This window comes from Anoplophora glabripennis, unplaced genomic scaffold (assembly GCF_000390285.2).
Source record: "Anoplophora glabripennis isolate ALB-LARVAE unplaced genomic scaffold, Agla_2.0 scaffold321, whole genome shotgun sequence".
NCBI classification, from domain to species: domain Eukaryota; kingdom Metazoa; phylum Arthropoda; class Insecta; order Coleoptera; family Cerambycidae; genus Anoplophora; species Anoplophora glabripennis.
The window spans coordinates 451150-475063 of NW_019416407.1; the positions used below are offsets into that span (position 1 = coordinate 451150).

At 33.6% G+C, this 23914-nt stretch overlaps 1 protein-coding gene across 1 annotated transcript in view; it reads left to right on the forward strand.

Annotated features, from left to right (window-relative positions):
• LOC108912835 (neuroglobin-like) overlaps nt 1-23914 on the forward strand; it is a 76686-nt gene that overhangs the window by 29582 nt on the left and 23190 nt on the right. The window contains exon 2 of the mRNA XM_018718227.1: nt 8818-9272. Coding sequence (XP_018573743.1) covers nt 9079-9272 — 194 coding nt within the window. The 5' untranslated portion in view covers nt 8818-9078. The remainder of the gene's footprint in view (nt 1-8817; nt 9273-23914) is intronic.

Consider the following 23914-nt stretch of genomic DNA (forward strand, 5'->3'; position numbering starts at 1 on the left):
TTATTCATCATCATTTACTTCTCTGTAGAACACAAAACGTTTAATATAAATAATATTGTATTGGCGACATTATATGCACCATAAGGAGATTTAAATTTTGATACGGGTAAAAATAGCTTCGTTTGAGAATAAAATAACAACATAAAAACTTATGGTAATGACAGATAAATAAATGTAACAATTAATGATAAAAAGAACACACCGGCGCACCCGCCAAAACCTCTAGTTTGAAAACGGTACATTTCCGTGGCCAATTCATTCAAGGAAACGCACTATCGGACAATAATATCGGTTTGGGAACTTTGGGAGTTAAACCCCTGAACATTAAACTTTGATGCAACACGTAACCCTAAGTCGTGGGCGTAGGGTAGCATGCTATGTAGTTCGCCAACGCCGAAACTAAAACAGAGTAGCAGGTGGCTTTTATGTGTGCGTTCGGACATGAATTTTCCTGCAGTGTTCAGCAAAACATACAAAAAAGTTAGTGATATTAAAAAAATTGTTTTTGTTCGAATGGTTACAGTCTTTTTCTTATTTTAATTAATTAATGCACCATTAAAATTCATAAGCAATTTACGCCACCTTTCATTTACAGATAACGTCTCTATAACGTACATAAATACATATATCGCTAATTTTCTCAAAACCGGTACGAGCTATCAATTAAAAATTATTGTTAGATAAAAAGAAATCGTTTTCCTTCTGCATCTTTCTTTTATTGTATCGAATTTCGTAATTAATTTGAAAGTTGTTTTCAAAAAATGTATTTTTGGCAGCAAACTTTTAGCACCCTGTAGCTTTTTTACTAACATTTTCGGATCCACGTCGACATGGTACGTTTTTTGTTAAAATTACATTTTCTACATCCTGTTTTAGCTTCAAAACATATTTTAGAATCATCCAAATACGTGTTTTATAAATACAAACTAGATAATTATCGAACTGTGACATTATATGGTAATTTATTTACCCAGTATTTATTGGGTGTACATAGTCCTAATTATCGTTTCATTTAATCTCATAGAAATGTATTTGAAGTGGCTATGATACAATTAATTTGAAATTACCAGATACATCATCAAATTTCGTGTTCTGTTGGCAACAACATTTAATACAAACAAATTATGCCAACCAAATTTCATACGACGATAGTGAACAAACATATTTATTGCCACAACAAAAGTTTTTATATTCCAACATCCTCCTACAAGCATACTTATAATGAGTGGGTTGTTTTATTTTAAAACATTTTTTTCTGATATTATCTTCGATAGGTCACAATCGATATGATCCTTTTATTCTGCCGTGAAAATATGAAAAATCGTCACCCAGAGACAAATCAATAACTGTCAGGGAGTTTCAAATATCGCGAGTTTATCTTACAAAAAGTTATAAACTCAGCAGAAAGCAAATGTCACAGTCATAAGCAATGTTCCCTCTAATTTTTTCACTGACTGCTCAGTACAAAAGTATATGGGAGCAAAAACGTTCAAAATCTTTCTGAAATTTGGATTTTGCCATTTTTAGATGCAATTCATTTATAAAATGAAATTTAAAAAATGGTCATTGTGCGCAGAATACAAAAACGGCTGCACAACATGCCGATTTACCGCACGCATCCGATGAATTTTTTTTAGAATCTACTGTCTCTATTTACAAGTTCTTATTTCCGTTTATTACAAAAAAACTGGACGAAGAATACTATTTACCTCTTTTTGAGTATAGTATGTGATTCCAGAAGTTCTCAACAAGTTTTAATAATTTTGATAATTTTTTAATACAAAATCTGGGACAATCGATGTTAAATTCTCTAAAACCATCTCTATTTAACTCATTCTGTCTCTTCCAGCCGGGCCCTGACAGGTATTTGACTACTTGACGATAAAAACAGTTATCAATTGCGACTTTACTTTACAATAGCCACTGACACGACCCAAACACGTTTAGCTCCAGATGAAATCACATTCCCGGACACAGTAAGAGACAATAGTTGCAGAATTAGTCTCCCCATCGATTTTTAAATCTTACCGACACTGCTGCACCAGACAACTTTATTAGGTCGCAGACCGTAATGGCTTATGGAGCGGGACGACCCTTTTATTCGGAATGGTCTTAAAAGCCAAACCCCAGGGTGTGATGGACTCATTTACTGCCATTACGGGACTATTATCCCTCCCCTGTAAGTTATACGCAGGTGGATTAGGTGGATTATCTACCCCTGCATCGTTTTAAATGAAATATATTTTGCCATCAGTGTACTTCCCCGGACTCAGTCACGAAGTTAGTCAACTGGTGTACAACAATTACATAGATAGATTACACAAAAATTATTCAAATCCACTGAGTAATTAGTAAAATAGGTCATACCGTATTCAAAATGTATAAGGGACAATTATCTAAGGCCATTGGCCTTGTCTATGTGATATTTGAACTATTTTTCGAAGTATTCGGAGTATTTCAATGTATTTAATAATAATAATAATAATAATAATAATAGTCTTTATTCTTCTATAACAAGCATACATATTGCACAAACTAGTTTCCATTAAGTCGAACAAAAGGCGAAGTCTAGTCTGCACAAGCAAGGTTGTGCACACTACTCAACATAACCTATTACTAACATAAATATTCTAATCCTAAATAATAATTATTAGTAATGACATTTAACCACAAATAAATAGTAGTATTATTAATAATATTGCCGCTCAAATAAAAGTCTTTTATATTTACGTTTGAATGAGTATATATTGCNAACCAAACCTGTACAAACAATTTAAATTTAGATATATAAACTTAATATTATGCACTTAACTTTGAGCACTGGTCATTGAATATAATTTTAAATATTTTTTTCTTAAATGAGGCTAAAGAAATATCTTTTTGGGAGACAGGAATGTTATTATATTCTTTTGATATCTGATATGAATAGGAGTTCTTAAATAGTTGAGTTTTATGTTTAGGAATATCTATAGCAGTTTTTTGACGAGTGTTTGTACTGTGAATATTTGTACGATATGTAATTTTCTTCCAAAGATAAATGGGACTTCTTTTTATTATAATTTTATGAAATAATGTTAATGCATGTAATTTTCTACGATTTGACATATTTAACCATTCGGCTTTTTCTAATGTATGTGAAATTCTATCAAACTTTCTTATTCCATATATAAGGCGTAAGCACGAATTTTGTAACTTTTGCAGGCGATTAGAATCATAAACAGAGAGGCATGGTCCATAAACGAAGTCACAGTAATTTGCATGACTTAAAACAAGAGAATCACAGAGTAATTTTTTTAATTTTATATCAAATAAATGTCTGCATTGGTATAATGTTTTTAATTTTAGATAAGACTTCTGCAGAATGAAAGAAACATGATCGGTGAACTTTAACTTATTATCGAATATAACACCCAGGTTTTTTGCCTTTTGTGTCGGTTGTAAAGATAAATTATCAATTTTTATCGGAGTATTATACAACAATGTTGAACCAAACAACATAACAGATGATTTAAAGGCTTCTTGAAAGGTTTTGAGCATGTAAGCAAGTAAGTATTAGAAAGTTGTTGAAGTACAGCAACACTTTTCTTTTCAAACAACTTTCAAATGCGGTCACATCCAGAAAAGGCTAGACAGACAGAAATTGAATAATTTTTTAAACTTAAAATGCCTTAAAATGAAAGACAAATGTGTGGCCGAGCTTTGTTTTTTCTCTATCTTTTTGGTATCTGAGAACGGAAATTGAACAATTTTTTAAACTTAAAATGCTTTAAAATGAATTGTTGTAGAGACTCATATTTCATTCATCATTTTGAAGATGAGATTTTTTAGTTAGACAAAAACAGTGTAATGAAAAAATCATTGAATGAAGATTTTGGCCTGTTCACTGCCTATAATAAAATGATTTCTGCTACAGTCATTTTACGTTAATGAATACGTTTATAATATCTAGTTGCCAAATGCAAGTTATAGGAGCAAACCTAATATTGACCCCTGTCATAAAATAGGTCAATATAATTCCCTTATCTCGAATCTGTGACATCATCACCACCAATTAGTTAAGTAAGTTTACACACTAGGCAATTATGTTGATTGGCATTAAATTCCAATTTCCAAGTACCTTGAATACTGAAATGCAAAAAACAAATTTATAAAGGTGTAAGTAAAATACAATATTATGAACAAAAAAATATGCATATAAAATTAATTATTAATTAACATAATTACTTTTTTGTTAATCAAGATTCATCGGGAGGGAATTAAAAAAAGTGAGGGATTGATAAAATTTACATTGTCACTTTCGTCGTGACTCATAGTATGCATGTCTTTTGAAAAAAAACTCCATTTTAATCATACTACCCACAGTCTCAAAACACTAATTACACAAAATATTTTCATTTGCCGCAAACTAATCAGTTTCGTTAGTTTACTTTAAAGGTAAAGTAAAACTAATATACTCCAACATGTACTGAAGACATATTTTGTATTTCTTTTGTCAGTAATTTGAGCAAGCTGAAAGAATTGGCCTGGCATGCCGTTTCTATGCCGACCACAGACTAATTAGCGCAGTTGTTTATTGGATCTCGCACAGCGAACTTATTTTCTGGAACAGGAGTCCTTTATGAGCTCTACAGGATTCCACATTGTTTTTTCTAATTAGCGGCAACATATGAATAGGCCGTTTTCATTAAATTACTTTCTTATCACAATAGGACATTGAAATAGGATTTCCCTCTGTACTTACTTGATTCCCAGACAGTGGAAAATAAACAGAAAGATGTAATTGCCTGCGTGTGGAAAAAGTTTGAGTATTTAATTATTTTCCGATCGTCTGCTTTTTTAAACAAGCTGTCCCAGTGGTAGTGACCTCTGGAAAGATAAATAGGAAATAAAAGTAAATATTTAAATGGTTGAGATGTACCCTTAAAAGTCGACTCGATTGAAGTTTGGAAAGGTTTAATCATTACCTATGCCCTCAGAGCAAAAAGTGAATGTTTGATGAAAAGAAGTAGAGACGTGTGTACATTGCCATTTTCGTTTTTAATAAAGGTAATTGGTCGTTACTAAAAATGCAAACAGTATAATTATTTTTAAAAAATTGCATAGACTTTCTCTAAAAGCATTAAAGTAAGACCTAACTGTTTAATTAAAACTGCTTCAATTAAATTCAAATTCTCATTAAATGCTTTTCAGTCAATTGCGCAATATTGTAATAAAACCCCACAAAGCCATTATTTACTTTTAATAACAAATTAAACTTTAATTTAACTTATGTAATAGAAATTGTTTTCACATATTCATATATTTTATCCACAATCACGTTATAATCGGACTTTTATCCACACATATGAACCGTTTAAAATGATACTTTATCCACTGGTGGAATAAAGTAACTTTATTTCACTAGTAGAATAATAAAAAAATAATAAACCTATAATAAATCAAATTAATTTATTTACTTCTAACATTTATATTTACATTTATAGTAATACTTAGACATTTCGTTTTTTGTTTTATCACATTTAACTTCCTTTCGTTTAATAACAACCCTTGTAGCACAAACTTGAACAGGCTATTTGAGAAGTAAATAAATCGAGATAGGAAAATTCGATTAGTAGAAACATTTTTTGCAAACAGACTATTTTTCTAAATACCCACTGTCTTACCGCATTGATACGGACGGTTCCAGAAGTTCTCAACAAGTTTTAACAATCTTTATTATTATTGAAAATGCATGTTAGAAAAAATTGGTATATTTAAAAGTACTACGCACCCCGTCTAGATAGTTTCTGCCAATTAGATCTGACAAATGCTTAGTTATGCATTATTACTGTGGTTACTACTCTTATTACCGTTATTGTTTACATTAATCTTGCAAGTGTTCAGACTGGCCCGTGTATAGCAATGCAGAATTAGTGGTAAGTAATTGTTTTAATTTACGGCGAAGCAATACAAACTGCACTAGCAGCTCCTCGCTTGTGTGCAGAACATATTTCGCTCCTGACCCACAAAGGTTTATCGAGAGTGAATCTTGACCTACCGCAACGTACGGTCATTAACCTAGCTTTTAATATTCGTTAAGGTTTTCACTATGTTTTATAATTCTTAGTATATGTTCAATTAATTATTCGTTTGTAGTACTGACACCTTATTGTGTGACTGTTTGGCTTCAACGTTCGAACGCTTTGTAGTCCGCCGGCGCACTGGCATTTAGTCACTTTAATTAATTCTGCAAAAACTCCACAATTCTCGCGTTTGCTGCAAACATAAATAATAAGCTACTTACTTAGACGACCAGCTCGTTATCGTATTAATTCAGTCATGCAACTCTCATGGGTCGCTAATAATGACGTGAAATTTTACTTTATTGGTTTATTTTTTGCAATAAATTTTTGAACGTGGTTATTTATTGTTAACAGTCGTACGTACATCCAGCTTATTCCCACCATACTCGTAGAAATCGACACACAAACAAACATGCGAAATCAAAACGCTTACTGGAATGGAGTCGATCCATTCGTGTCACGACCATTCAGGGAATTTTTGCTCTGACACTAATTTAGAATTGAAAGCGATTTGTTAGGTTTCTACCCCTGAGGGTGTTCTGAGTTTTCATCTGCTTTAGACATAAAAATTGTTTTTTTTGATGTTTCCTGTCATCATAGAAAAAATAAAATTCAACATTATACAAAGATTATACAGGGTGTTTTTTTAAGTAAAAGAGTTCATATTATCATATGTCCGTAAACTATTCGTTACCATGGTACAGGGTGTTAAAGTTTTTTGCTTTTTCTTTGTATCTCCCACAATTTTTGAGATATGTACCTCCTCAAAGGAACATAGGCTAACTTAGATTACCTGCATCATTAGCCTTGCTTAATAGCCTCACGATCTATAGAGTGATACTTTTTTTGGAATCGGATCTCTTTGCAGCCTCCCAAATTTTCTTCCGGTACGCCACTGGTCTCTTCTAGATTAAGGGCTTAATTCCGTGTTAAATTTAGAAACTTTTTTGTCCCTTGCAATGTTTTCCTATCTGTGTCCGTTTTAAAAAGTGGTCTGAAACTCCTCGACTTTTCCTATATTAACTAAATTAATTCTGGGACCCATTTATTTCCAGATCCAAGTCCAAAAAAAAAGGATTCCTTAATGGGCGTGATAATAGGATTACCCACCACCCTGGCTTTAAGTTTTATTCAGCTGTTACGACGGCACAAAGATCTAATGCCTGGATTTACCAATACCGGCGAGGATTCTTAAATTGAATTCCGTCTGCCAGAGCTTTATGTCGTAAGTGAATCAAACGATTTTAATGCGGAATCAAATAAGTGGTGAGCCGACGAAAAATGTACATCTTCCGACGAGAGCCGTTTGAGGATTACTTTAACGGACTGGGAATCCTGCAACATCTAAAAAATCTATTCTATGTGTTATCTTAGGAAAAAAAAACTTTTCAATGTTGGGATATACCGTCTCAGATTCATAAGCGAAGAATGCGGGAGTAAATCGAATGGGGATTTATTTCAAAATACAGAAAACAGTACAGTCTGTGGAACTGAAAATATAAAGATGGGTATCCAATCTCATCCTTAAGGCCGGCGTTTTATAAGAAAATTAAGACACTAATAGATATTTACACGATAAAGGAGGTAAGTATTATTTACCAGTCGAGGACGATTTTGCGCCCGAGTGAAGCGAGGGCTGGCAATAGAGTCTGAGACTGGTAAATTATACTTAACTGCTGCGTAGTGTATAACATTTTATCTGCTCTCACAGTTCTTTACGGTTCATGAAATAAATATTAGGTTTTATTTTTTGACATTTCTTAATCAATTCATTTTGACATTATTCGAAATCTTCCAGTCGCCTTGGTTGTTTGGATTTTGTCGTTTCTAAGGTGTTTATAAACAAAGGTACATAAAAGTTGCAATTTTGCTGGCTTTGAATTATTATTTCTAAATGAGCGATTTTCAAATAGAAAGTGCAGCAAATGCTGCCTGCGAATTTTTATTCCACGAGAAGTCGAAAGTGCGCTACGGACAAGCATATAGAAATTTCAAAGAATCTAGAACATCCTGAAACATATACAGGCCATTCATTCCGAAGAACATCGGCAACATTACTGGCTAATACAGGATAATAATTAATAAAATGTAATGTTCATCATATATTTATATTTATTTGTTCATAAAATTCATCATTTATAGCGTCACAAACAACGCCTTGCGTTAGTTTTTTTGCACTTTATTAATGTCGACCGTCACAATAGGCGCCATTACAAATACACAACATCAAGGTCAACGAAGTAGATCACAATGCTAACGGCGCAATCTTCTGTAAACGCCCGCTGATATAAAAGTGTATCAGACCCCTCTGCGAGAATTGATCCTATAAATTTATCAAAAGACGACAAAAAAGGAGAATGGCAGTTAAAGGGGGGAAAGCCGGATTAGAGGAATTTCGGCGAAATCGTTTAATTATTCCAGGAATTCCATTATTTACCAAGAAACCGATCCCCGACGCCAATAAGACCCGATTGAGACCAATCTGAAAAAGTACTGCTGGGAAATTAATTCTGAATTGAATATCGCTGGTGTTTAATGTCTGACCTCAAATATTTTGATTATCTTTAAATTGTCGTTACAAAATGGTAATAAATATAAAATAATAAATTTGTTTTTATAAGTTTTATTGGGTAAACGCTAATTTATTCTTGTATTACGGGGGTGGTGTAATTAATTAAATAAATAAGTAAATAAAAGAATAAAAAAAACACAAAAGATTCCCGATTCCGGAGTTCATGATTCCCGTATTTTCCAGATGCTGGCCATCACCAGTGCGTAAATGAGACAGCTTGCCAGGGGTCGTCCGCTGCTAGAATCGACCGGCGATCTCGCACAAACTCCACGCACCAGTGTTAAATTAACACCTGCTAATGGCAGGTAGTGTGAACAAGACCTCGCCGTCTATTTGCTAGAAAACAGACCACTCGCCCGTACGCCGCGAGCGATCGCTTCCAGCCGCTGAACTGTGGTGCATGTGTGCGCTTTGATAAAATTCCTCCAGTTAAGTTGTGTGATAATGGGGTGCGAACTCGGCAAGCTGGCGGGAAGGGGCAGCTCGGAAAACGCCAACAGCAAGCTGGACGACATCGGGCCCCCGGCCCAGGTCGACTCGAGGCTGCCGCTGACGGCGAAGCAGAAATACAGCATGCTGGCCTCGTGGAAGGGGATCAGCAGGGCGATGGAGAGTACGGGCGTATGCATGTTTCTGAAGTAAGTGATGAGACTTTATCGCTAATCTACTAATACAGTCAAACATTTTTTGAAACAAATACGAGGTATAATTGTTACGAAATCAATTGAAACCTGTGAATCTTATTGTTAAAACACAGGACCGTCTGCACTTCTCTTGAAATTTCTTCCTATGCTTTAGCCATGATGTGTCTCGTAATTTATACTCGAATAGCCATCGGGCGAGTCCGGTATTGGTAGACCAGTCCGCCTGATGTAGAATCGACGGCGGCGCGCTGGACGTCAAAGCAAACCTGTATTGGTCCACTAGGTCGTAAATAATTTTCTGCATGGTATTCTATAATTAGTTTGGTGTCAAACGCTGTTCACTTGGCTTTGTCAGTGTCATAGAGAGCAGTGCTTGGCGTGGAATATAAAGTTCCTACTTTAAACTTAATTCGAGATAAATTAAGCGATTATCCTGATTATAATTATAAATCTTTAGATACTTTACGACGTATAGTTGCACTGCGAGAAAATTATTTACAAAAAATTCGAGAATATCGTCAACTAAATAGGAATATAGTTCGGAATATAGTATGTCTAGACGAGACAGGACAAAATTTTTGTGGACGCCTATGGATTCCGTAGAGTTTATGAGTTAAATGTTTTTATTCAATTCCTACTGATATCGTATCGACTATACCTCGAATTTACTCTATTATTTAAAGTGTATCTTGGTCGTCGTCAGTTGCAGACTTACGGTACACTTAATTTATTTGCTAGGAATCTTTAACTTGCCCTTGCTATTCTTGGGCTAGGCTCTGTTAGGCCGGACCCGCCAGGCCTCCGTGATACTGACTTCGATTCTTGTCGTTGTTTCTAAGGCCGCTAACGTCGTAACCACTTCTCAGACAATGGAGATCATCTGAGACGTTTTATAGTGGTCCCTGTAGCTGGAAACATTTGGAGTATTGAATGTGATCAGTTATAGAACCATCGTTGTCTGAGGAGCGATTCCGTTTATAGCGGTCTTAGAAACAACAACAACCAAAATTAATATCAAAGCGATCCTAGGGGTCCACCCCCACAAAGCTTAGTCCGAGAAGAACAAGAGCTAGTTAAAAATTCTAAGTTAAGGCTAAGGCTACGGCCTCAGAAAGGGCGATTTAAGTTTTTTAGTGATTTCACGACTGCATTATATCAGTTTTTAAAGTGACTATAATGTCAGATATTTAAATATTTGATTATGATATGAATAAAATTGAGTATTTTTTGATGTAACTACACACTATTAAAAGTTTTAATTATATTCAATTTTTATCCTGAAACGCATAAAATACTAAATCTATCTTAACGAAATTTACTGGTAAGTGGCGGCTCGTCGTATAAAGCAACTGAGGCTGACTCGATTGTCCTTTTTTGACCTTAAAAATTTCCAATTAAGCTGTACCTAAAGCCCAAAATAATATCCGTAAGTGAAACTTAGGGTTTATGGAAACTGCTAATTATCAAAACTAAAAGGAAGTAGGTAATTTCGAGTCACTCTTACTCTCATCTAGATTATAATATCGACGTCTGAGGTGCTTGCTATGGGAACTTTCCCGGTTTATTTTTATTTCAGTGGCATGAAAACACAAAGCGAGCTATTGGGGTTTGTTTTAAGAACGTCAAATATCGGGTATAAATAATAAATCTCTACCGTATGTGTAAATCGTTCACGAACGTTATAAAAAACCCAATATGTGATAAACACCTATTTATTTATGTTATGAGGTAAACCCTTGGGACCAGTAGACTACATAGAAGCCTGAATAAACATTTTATTATAAATTTTATCGCATGGTAAAGTAAATAAAATGACGTATGCGGTACCTCATATCCATCCGTGATAAATAAAATAAAACGTGAATTATGTTTCACTGCCTGCTTCGATATTAATGTAATAAAACAGCCATTTGCGGGAAATAATAATCATTATTATCTCCATTAATGCAAGAGATAATATTTTAAGTTTTTCTTATTTACAATGTAATACCTAAGCCAAACATCAAACTCTTATTGCTATTTTCATCAATAAATACCATACGATGTGTGTAATGTTCTTTTCCTGATTTAACTGTCGATAAATAACAACCATTTACTAGTTTGTTTATTATTCAAGAAATAGCGTTTGACAGAAACTAATATGTAAACAAACTTGTGACAGCAGTTTCAGCCATTGTTTTCACAGTAATCATGACTAATTCCAATACAATAGGACACATTTTTATATAATGTTTGTTATTGTAACTTTTTAATGAGGAGAGATAGAGAAAAAAGTTCTGCACAAAAAATGTTCATAAAAAGTAGATGATTTTAGTTATCATAAAAAATAAGTATGTTCGCGGAAAAAACAAGTTGATAACGTCATTTTTTTATTTTATTAATTTTGAAAAAAAAAATTTCATTTGCAAAACGAACCTGAGCGAGTCTCAATTCACGCCATCTATAGTCTGTTTGGCAATGAAAACCCCGAGATAAGAACCGGCCATGGGCGTGGTAATATTTCGTTTCAGGTAATTATCGGGTAACACTAATGCTAACAAAAATGACAGGGATTGGAAAATCGACTATCTACAGACTTTTAAAGGAAACAAAAAATGAACAAGATACTGTAAATCCCCCAAAATCATCTACAGGGAGGTCAAAAGTCGTTATAGATGATTTCTTCAAAAATGTCATTCGCAGAAAAGTACACTCATTTTATTTTAAAAAAGAAATACCAACGCTAAACAAAATTTTAAGTGAACTTTCAGAGGACAACGATTTGCCAAAAATCAGTAGAAGCAAATTATGGGCCGTCTTACGAGAGTTGAATTTTTGCTGGGAAAAGCAGAACAGGAAGTCAGTTCTTATCGATAAAGATGAAATTATTTGTTGGCGAAGATCCTACTTAAGATCAATTAGAAAATTCCGTGACGAAGGGAGGAATATTTATTATCTAGACGAAACTTGGGTCAACGAGGGATATACTGTAACAAAAGTATGGCAAGATAAAAATGTAAAAAGTTTTCGACAAGCATTTTTGGATGGACTTTCAACAGGGTTCAAGGCACCTTCAGGTAAAGGGCGAAGATTAATAGTGACACATATAGGTAGTGCCAGTGGTTTTGTAGATGGCGGTTTACTTTTATTTGAATCTAAAAATACAGGTGACTATCACGAAGACATGAACGCAGATGTTTTCGAAGAGTATTTTACACAGATGTTGGATCTTATTCCTCCGGGGTCTGTAATTGTCATGGATAATGCCAGTTACCATTCACGGCAGACCGAGCGGACGCCTACGACTGCTTGGAGGAAAGCCGATATAATTCAATGGTTATCCGGAAAAAACATTTCTTTTGAAACAAATATGGTGAAAAAGGAACTTTTGACACTTGTCAATCTTAATAAAGATCAGAAAAAATATGTTATCGATGAAATGGCAACAAATCGCCAAATAACGGTACTACGGTTACCACCTTATCACTGTGAACTTAACCCAATCGAATTAGTCTGGGCGCAGGTAAAAGGAGATGTAGCGCGAAATAATACGACGTTTAAATTAAGTGACGTGAAAATTTTGTTAAAAAATTCCTTGGAACGAGTAACTGCAGATAACTGGCAAAGATGTATACATCATGTACAAAAAGAAGAGGAGAAAATGTGGGAACTCGATAATTTAATTGACGTTACTGTGGAACCTATCGTTATCAATCTAGGAGACGAAGATAATTCATCAGAATATTCAGAGGATGAATTTTAATATACCTACTTTTTTATTTTCTTTATTGTACATTTATACAACACTACATTTACTCACCATAATTTGAATTTTCAAAATACATATATTTTTGTGTGGAATAAAAGTCTATTCATTAAATTTAAATAAATATTTTGATAATAATATTGAATAATTTTATTTGAATTACTAAAAACCCTCTTAACCCGGTTATGATGCTTAAAGTAGCCTCATGTTTTGAAATGCTGTTTTTATATTGTTTACTTATAAGAGAAATGGACCGAGAAATTGAAGCGGCATAGACAAAGACGGATTGTCGGGGATTAAATTTTAGCTACCTGCTACAATTTAGTACAACCCGGTCACACAAAGTTTTTTTAAAAGTACACCTCATCTATACCGATAATACATAATATAAAAATATTGAATATAAGCACCAGTACTACATATATTTACGATTTGCATACATAATAAGCTTTTATTACTCTCTTTCATTTCTAAACAGACTATAAACAAATTTTTACTGTCGGTTTTCGTTTATCTGTTATGGTCCCGAGACGCGAACTTTGGGACACCCTGTACATAAATAAGGTCCATCCTACATAAAATTGAAACGGAAACAATTTTTCCTCCAAAACTTTCCCGGGATTAAACTAGAACAGGAACAAATGAGACATGCTGGCAACACAAAACATTTAATAGTTTTTATTAAAAAAAGGAAGAACTATTCTTTGTCGTTCCGCCGTCATTTTTCTACATTCATGTTTGTTTATTCTAATGCCAAGTTCCCGCCGCAATATAGGTGACATTCTCCTCCCAAATTTTATTAAGCGCTCAGATCTTCCGGCTCGCTACCCGGATATTAAATCGTCGGAAAGAGAAACAATAAATCCCCGTCAGACTTTCCGAAAGTTATTACATTTATAGAAAAATCATCGCGTTAAAACTTATTTTACATTTCGTGGTGCAGGGGGATTTTCCCAGAGCGAGTGTAAAACAGAAACGAAATAGCCGGATCAAAAAATAACATCCGAGTACGTGAGAGGAATAAATGATAAACGAACGTAATATCGACGCCCGTAACGACTTTAAATGCCTTTGGCCACGGAAAACTGAAATATGATGATCCCGCGTCATGCCCGGCGTTTTAATTGAATTAAAGGGGAGAGATCACTCCCTTTCCTCCCCCCAACTGAACGGTATTAGTAGAAATTTGCAAAAATTTATATTTTTAAGAATACAGGCTGTTAGAAATTCGCTTCTCACTACGGTAAGAGGTACGAAGTAGCTTAAATGGGGGCAAAATTGCGTAATCAGGGGACCAACATTATGCCTCTAAAGATCAAGGCTAACATGATTAGTTTTCGAAATATTTGAAAAAAATCGAAATTTTGGAAATCCGTTTTTGGTTAATTTCAGCCTTATTTGAGGTAATATTGAAAAAAAAAGTACACTTTCTCATGGCCACTTTTTGCCCTCTATCGAATGGCATAATCAATTTTTATATGTAACGTTTCGTCTTTCTAGGACCATCATCAACTTCATTTTTTTAAATACGACCCTAGAAATTTTATTACATGTTTTGCAAGCCTTTATGATCCCCAATACTGTACTGCCTCATCCCGAACCAGATTCAGACGTTTTGTCTCGAAAAATTCATCCTCAGTGTATTCGTTCCAAATTTATCTAAATTTTTTATTTAGATTTCTTTGTTTATTGAATTATCGTACACTCTACGACAACAATAAACTGGTGACATATTAGGTGCTTGTTTTGAAGTTCCACTAAAAATTTACTGCCATCGTCGCAAGAAATTATGCGATATCCGTTGACTGTACAAAAAACAGTAAATAGCTTAAAAACTAGAAGAGATAGGTACAGGGAAAGAGTTTTAAATTTCCTAACTCCCAAAGTAAAAATATACTGGTTGTCCCATTTAAAATTGTTTAAAGTTGAGAGAAGTATTCAGCAGTTTTTTGAAAACCCTGTATAAAACTAAGTGACGACAAATATAACAATTTATAACTTCAAGGATCTAAAATAGACTCTCCAAAGCTGCTTCCTTAAAATAATTTTTTTTATTGCTAATATTAAATTTCTACGCTATGCCTGCATTTTCACTAAAATTGAAATATCTCACAAATTGTAAGTCCTAGGTATGCGGAACCTAATAATGTTCACCTATTTTTTTACGGTGCCTTCAAAAATGCAGTAAAATACAGGGTGTTCCATTTAAAAATACATAACTTTGATATGGTACGCTTTTCCTGGACACCCTATATATTTCAAAATATTTTTAAAATGTAGCCGTAATCAACCTACACATACCCACCTAAACAGGTTTCTATAACATTTGCCGTTTGGTCACTAGCGACCGAGGCGTTACTGGTGGCCCACCCTGTATACCATTAGAAAGAGAACAAAATTATGGCAGGGAAGCTTAGAGTTTATATTGCCTATAAATTTTATCGCTCTAACTTTATTATTGTAAAATACACATCTTTTTGAAATAGGCAGTGCTTTTTTTATTTTTTTTGGAAAATATTAAATATACCATAAACCTTTATGAAAGTTCACCTAAAAATTGACGTAGAATCCAAAATTATACGGGGTGTTCGTTTTAAAATAACGAAGATACAACAGACATAGGGCTTGTTATTACATAGATACAATTTATACGATACAGGGTGTCTCATAATTAGCTGCCAACCCTGAACAGGCCGATTCTATGATCAAAACTAAGTAAAAAAGTTCATATGAACATGGGTCCGGAAATGCTTCCTAAGGGCACAGAGACCCATTGAAGAGGGAGGAATGGAAATCATTTTTTTGCAATATCTCTCAATCGCGTTGTGATAAATGAATGAAATTTGGTATACACAGCTAAATTTTGATGAGCAATTTGATGGACTAATCCATTTATTTCCACAAGGTCCATTGGGGTGGGTACGGGGGGGCCCTTGGTACTTTGCGTGTGTAACTTTTTCATCTTTGACTTTTTAACAAATTGGACAGCAAATTCCGTTTTCCCGAACTGTTTTACGTTAAAAAGGTACTCTTGTTTCAAATCGTTATCTTTAACGGTTTCTGAGAAAATCGCTCTTGAATTAATCCCACTTTGGTCAATTTCATAGTAATTTAAACAAAAAATAATAATAATAATTTTCCTTTCCTCTCTTTTCCATTTAAAGGATTAATTTTTATTTAATTTAATTTTTTATTATTATTTTTTTATTAAAATTAGATTAAATTTAAACAAAAAATTTTTTTTTGTTTAAATTACTATGAAATTGACCAAAGTGGGATAACCGTTAAAGATAACGATTTGAAACAAGAGTACCTTTTTAACGTAAAACAGTTCGGGAAAACGGAATTTGCTGTCCAATTTGTTAAAAAGTCAAAGATGAAAAAGTTACACTCATTTATCACAACGCGATTAAGAGATATTGCAAAAAAATTATTTCCATTCCTCCCTCTTCAATGGGTCCCTGTGCCCTTAGGAAGCATTTCGGGACCCATGTTCATATAAACTTTTTTACTTAATTTTGATCATAGAATCGGCCTGTTCAGGGTTGGCAGCTAATAATCAGACACCCTGTATGCAATCGAAATCGAATTCTATCATCATTTTATATCCCCCGTCAAATTTGTTACGTATTTACTGTTTATTACATGGAACATAATAATCCAGAATTTAATAACGTTGCACCGACCAATTCGTATGCTGATACAGCAAATGAATAAACTTCACTACCCATAAATTCAACTGTATTAGTTATTGATATAGTAGCCCCATGATTTATTGGAAGATAATAATAAATGAGATAATATCGGCCCAGGTAAATATTTAATTTCTGCCAAAGTGCTTGAGTATAATCCGGGAAATTTCCGTTTATTATAACAGATACGGGGTACAACAAAATCGAATATGCAAAATGGGGATTGTTTCGAACATCCTAGTTACTTTAGTGGTGTGGATAGAAAGGATGTGCCATTAATTTTGCTAACGCTGATTTCTAGTCGTTTTATTGAGCCACAAGAGAATAATACATTATATGATCATGGACTCTAAACATTAAGATTTGAAAATAGCTGCAAACACATCCTTTAGCTTTACGCTAGAAGCGAATTTCGACACCAAAATATTGAATATTTTAGTTATCAGTAAGTCTACTTGGAAGGTGGTCAGGAAATATATGAAGCTCTTGGATGTGTTCAAGATGTACGGTGTTAAATTAGACAGCATCTTAATTATATCCAGTCTGAAAACCCATATGTACTTTAACAGGGGACATTCCTTCTCAACGCAATTATTATCGGCGAAAGCGCCAATATCTTTGACACATTCGACAAGTTGTTCCATTACGTGAGACAGAATCACCCCCGTGGCGTTGGCAATCCGATCCTTGTACTTCACCACCAGCTTCTTACCTACACATAGCTTGGAACTGTTACACTGTTTCGAGAATTTCTCGTAGAATTTCTTGTTGGAAAAGACGTAGGGGTTGAAAATTTGCTTCAACTCGACCTCACATTTCTGCTTCACGATGGCGAATCTCTTTTTCGCTATCTCACTTATCGCGTCTACGTCAACCAAGACGTCGCCCATGTCCTTGGTGATGAACGAGTTAAAAAGTGGGTCTGTCGACAAGGTGTCGGTGAAGTCGGTTATGACGGTTGACATGTGGTCTATTCCATCTATGACTGTGAGCTCCGTTGAGGTGGTGGACATAGACGTGATTGTGTTATCGTAGGTTGAGGTTATCATGTATTTTATAACTTCGGCAGGCGTCAGCAAATCAAAAATGGAGCACTCCATGAAATCCACGCATGCATACGCATCCGCGTCGTAGTAGGCATTCTCGCATAAGTGGCAGGTAACGTTGGCTAGGAGATTGTCCCTGCCTGGGCATTCAATGCACCCTGAAACAATTCGGTTGATTAGTACAAAGATTTATGACGTATATTCGGATGGAGTAACCGTACTCATACCAATATGCAATATACCGAGTGATTGAAACTGACGTCACACGTAAATGTTACCAAATATATCAAAATTTACTTCCATATGATCAAAATTACCTTCCGTTTTCTCAGATTTCCGACCGATACGATCTGTCAATTCAGGGACGACCGTGTTTCTCGTGTGTGCTTGCTGTTATATTTCTCTGTGTTCGCCGATTGCGTTTTTATTTGAATTTATCGTTAATCTTCAAAATAATCAGTGTTTTTCAACGCTAATCATCTGTTAACTGTTAGTTTTGTGGTAATGAAGCAAATACTAATGGTTTCTTCAATATAATGGGCTCGAACTGTTTTAGGTTAGAAAATAGTCTTTTACTTAGAATACAATAAATTTATTGTAGAGGCCTACTTTGGGAATAGTCAACGAGATGAAAATAAATGAAATTATTCAATCCATTCAATTTTTTTCAATTCCAGGAAGACTTTCTGAATCATGAAGCTGTAGATTACAACATTTTTTCCGTGTTAAAGTCCCACTAAATATTTACGACAACAAATCAGTTACATTATGACGCTCTCATTATTAGTCAAGGCTTATGGTCTCCAAGATCTCCGTACTTAACTCCCTTAGATTATTATCTCTTTGGAACATTAAAAAATTCGATATATGTGAACAACAAAAAATGATTCAGTCATCTAGATCTGACGTTCGTTGATTCTACGTCGCAACTAACGAAAGCAAATACTACGTCACACAAATAAATTACAAATTTAAATATTTGCGCTATAATATATACTCTGTAATCGTGTTTTTCAACAGAATAACATACGTTTTCATTTACTCCCAGTCCTGCTGGAATAACCCAGAATTATTCAGTTTTATTATAGATCCAACTAATTAGATTAAATATAATCCACGACTTTTTTTCTAAAACATTTCCAACCAAGACCCTACAAAAGGCTGTTGTTTTTTTTTCCTAACAACTATGCCAACCATAAAAGTAAAGATCTAATTAAAACCATTACACAATCTTCGTATCGAAAATGACTTGTTAATTCATGTGTCAATATATTTGCCATATATTTCTACTTTTTCGTTCGCAAACAAATATCTATATAAAACCGCAAGTGTAAATATTTGCTGAATGAGAAGTTTTCTACTACTGTGTAATATACAAAGTATGTGTAAAATTTTGGTATAACATTTCTTACTACGAAAACCAAGGTTGTTCAAGATTACTACATGCATTGAATGTTTCTTAAAAGTCACCTTATTTTAGTGTCAATACAATTTGAATAGTAGTTTATTACAAGATGTTTTTAAAAATCCCCTTCTTGTGGGGTATAGAATTTAATGAATGCCAGTCTTAGTAAAGGTCAAATTAATTTGAAATATCAAGTTGTAACAGAGATATCGACTGCATTTCTCAAAAGGTTGGAAAGAAAGATGTAAAATGAAAAAATTAAATGTCAATTAAAAACTTTACTTCGGAAAGTAAAAGAAATTAATGAAGGAGTCGTTAACTTGGTTTTAATTCTCTTAATTAGATAATTAATTCCCACCGATCAAACTCCTTAAGAAGTAACTTGTATCATTTGTTTATTTCATTGAAAATTTGTTAGCTTTGATATCATATCTTCAAAGAGAGCTTTGATGTGTTATAAATTTTAACCCAAAATAGGAATATATATACTACGCCCACATCTATTACGCTGTTATTATATTTAAAACTAGACATACGTCCGTACTGAAGCAGAAACATTAAAGGAATGCCCTCTATAGGGGAGTATTATGGGAGTATTATAGGGTATTTTAAACAGAACCTCGCAACCACCATGCTATAAAATTAAAAGTAGAGAATATGTTTCCCTCAAAATCAATATACCCGTATAGGAAGAGGCATAGAGACTTCGCCTACAATGATTTTACAAAAATATCAATTTAACTCTATGTACAACATTATGTTAACCCCCCGATCATTACTGAAATGTTTGCTAACAGAGCGCTGATCTAACAATATATTAGTGCAAGTACATTCTAAGGAAACAAATACAAAAGCAAAACTAGCAAGAAAAGTTTAAAAAACAGTATATTGTGAAGGTAGACTGCATTCTGTATGTGTCAACAGAGGAGGTATGCACTTTATTAAATAAATTATAATTAGGTTAAGGAGGCATAGTTGAATGTCATTGATAGTGAGAGAATCTTACATAGAAGAATTAGTTCAATATCAAATCAAATTTTCCGCATAGAAGCAGCTAAGTTAGCAATCACAGTTGAAAATAATGTTAATTAAAAAGGAAATGTTAAGATTGTTAAAAGTGAATTGTGAATAAAATACTGATAATCTTAGTAAGATATTTAACTAAAATCCTGCAAAAACGCATGTAAAAAACACTTAATTATATTCAAATTTTTCTACATTATTTTTCGTTATATGTAGACAATATTCCACTTTTTAACTGGCTTTTATTGTAAAATTAAACCTTTTTTCTTATTGAAAGAAGAATTAAATATGATCTCGCTAAATATACAAGCTATTGCTTATTTGAAACCTGTAATAAAATGCTCGTCTGTATCTCATATTTAAATATTTGAAAGTAATTGAAAATTGATACTTTGTGCTATTATTATCTACTTGATAAATGTATACTTACTGATAAATCAATAGGTAGTTTTTAATTATTGTAAATATTTTAAACTCTAATCATTGATGTAGCAGATTAAATTATTTACAACCTATAAGCAGTTGTCGGCTCTTAACTTCCATACCAAGGAGGGCGGGAAAATTTAAGTACAGGGAGTACCTAAAAATCACATTAGCAAATAGTCGTTGGAAAATAATTGAATGTTCGTTGTTTAAAGTGCATAAATGTCACAAAATACTTGTCATTACTCAATACGAATGTCAAACATATAACTTTTGTGCTTACAAAATGTTTTCTCATCCAGAAAAAGCTGATATGCTGCTAGTCACAAAAAAATTCAAGGAAAGCTGTAGAGTTATATCGAGAGAGGTATCCAGAGCGCCTCATTCCTGATCATAGAACCTTTACAAGATTGGAGGCGACCTTGCAACGAAATGAAGATGTATTTTCCGTTCGAAGAAAGCAAATAATTGACCGAAGGGTAAGAAACAATGTTAATACAGCTAGATGTTACAGTATTTCGAACAAAATCCACGAAATTCTATATAGCAGGCTAGTAAATGTAGAAACTGTTAATCAGAACCTTTTTCGGCACCTTCTTTGGACGGACGAAAGTCGGTTTGTCAGTAATGGTAAACAGAAGAACAAGAACAAAAAAAAATCACAGACGCTTGTAATGAGGTAAACGGCGAAATGTTAATAAACGTAGCCGACAAAGAAGTCAGGCGAAGATTGGATATGTGTCTTGAAATGAGAGGTCATATAGAAAATAGATTGTATGAAAGCGTCTGCCTCATTTTTTAAGTTTAGTTATGGTTATCATCACCTTTTGTTTTAACTGTATTAAAGAATTATCGAGTTTAATCCTTTTATTTCTTCTTAATGACATTTATGCACTTTAAACAACGAACATTCAATTATTTTCCATTTTTAGGAGGTATTTTTTCCAACCATAACCACCGTTATAAACACTTAAAACAAATTTAACAATTTCTTTTTAATACGTTTCATTAGTCGAATCTATTTAACAAATAGCATTGTAAACTAAATATTAAATTAATTTTTTTACTATGAAAATTTCTAGGAATGGGCCTGCCTATAAGTAATTTTAAAATTACCAATATAATATGACTACAATAATTGTATACCACATACACTGTACCGGTTTACTGTTAACCATTTTTTTTTAATTTTTGAAAAATATTGACCTGTATGTAGTCCGTAGAGCAGTTGTCTTCCATACTATTAGCAGTTAAAGTTATTAACTATTATGTGCATGAAGATAAGAATTAATTAAAAAATTGAATTTGTTTAAAATAACCTTTAAAATAAAGAAAAAATACCAGAACTCATAATAAATTATATGTTTTTATGTAGAATTTGAAATTACTGTCCTGATACTGCAAGTACAGTTGAAACCATGGATTATTTGGAATTGTCTTTGAAATGACTTTGTATATTTCACATGTTGCATCATCTTCAAAACATTTTCGCCCATTTTCAGAGGGTATTACAGTAAGGCATTTGAATTTAATATCAAAATTTCAAACACTTTCTACATATACCATTTTATACGTAAATAAAACCATTTCAATTTACGTTAAACAAATACATAAAACTAATTTATCATCTATCTTTGTCAATGGGTCCACAAATAAAGCCTAAAATCGCGATTCGTTTCAGTTAATCACATTGACTCCAGACAATGTCATCGCCATGTTACTCCCCGACAATGAACTAATTACCGAGCCCCAACAAAGCGCTATTCCTAGAACATCATATTTTTTGCGACGTAAACACTAAAAGCACTTCACAGGGATGACAAAATGTAACTATAACTCTATACGTTCATTTGAAACGGCTGAGAACGTGTCAACAACTCCCAACTTTTTGTTGCAGTCCACATTGGCGTGACCGACAAAAAGCTGAATACACGAAACTCTGTTTATCATTTCGATAAGTGAAATAAATGACGAGACAGTTTGTGTGACAGTCACACGAACAGTTTATTTGGAATTAAATGACCATTGAGCTTGCTTTTCTTATGCAGCCGAAAGAAAAATACATTTTTCTACGGACAAAATATGCTTTCCCGTTTGCTGTCCAAAGGCATTTCTGATTGAATGAAGAAGTATAAAATTAAATATTTTTTAAAGAAATTAGTGTACTGATTCTATCGCCAGGCATCAAATTAAAAAATATGAATATTTTCCCATTCCCATTTTCCGCCCGAACTATTTATTCAAAGAACATTACATCAATCAAACTTGTTTGTCTGTTTGCTCAAAAACACTTCCAAAGTTTTGAAATCGAATTAACGCTACTTCATTAAATTCAAATCAGGAGTGGGATAATAGTGACGTACACATAAAGTGTCCTTCAGCTTGACTGCTAAACTCAATTAATGAACACCATGTAACACCTCTGACAGTTGGGACAGTGCTCTCTGATATATCAATAGCAATTAGTAATACATACTTGCGGGAGTATGTGATAGTAAAATGTAATCCACTTAGCATGTTTACTTACAGCAAAGTTGTTTATTATAGGAGAAAGTTATAGAGTTTCTTCCAAAGTTTTCCTTGACTATGAAGGATTTTGTTATTAAACGCGACGTCTTGGTGTCTGTTCCAAAAAAGCATCCCGCTTTTTGTATTATACAAGTACCAACTCAGTTCTTCTTATATTTCTGTTATTGAATACCGTTTGTAATTATGGTAAAGAAAAGAAAGTGTGAAAAGTGTCTCTGGCACATTTCATTTTGCTGACACTCAATTTATAGTTTTCGTTGGATGGCAACAAGAAAAAAATGTGTCGAGTTAAAAAATATAACCCTTTCTGTACAGAGTTTCATGGAGTAGCGAAATAAAAACCCATTGACTTTGATGTTTATAAAAATAGAATTTCTACTATATCGTCCCTTTCAACTTCCCACATTAAATATTGTGAGCCTTTTTATATGATGCCTAATTTAAAATATGAAACGAATAACGATAATACTCGTAGGAGATAACCTGACACTTGCTGATAAGACATCAGCAACTTCCTCCAAAAGTTCCCCTTTCTGTAACATACCATTCCCAGCGATTCAAAGGCTTAGGTGCCATCTTCTGTTTTTAAATCTATTTAAAAATGACTTATTTTTGTTTAATTAAATCTCTCCCTGCGACTTTGACGCTCTTTTTCGATATCACCTTGTTGTTTCAGAACAACCAATTCAAAGCCACTCCTCTTCAACTACTGGCGGCAGATTTATTTGAATATTTGCGACCGACTTTCCAAACGCTTTTAGAAAACAGCAAGA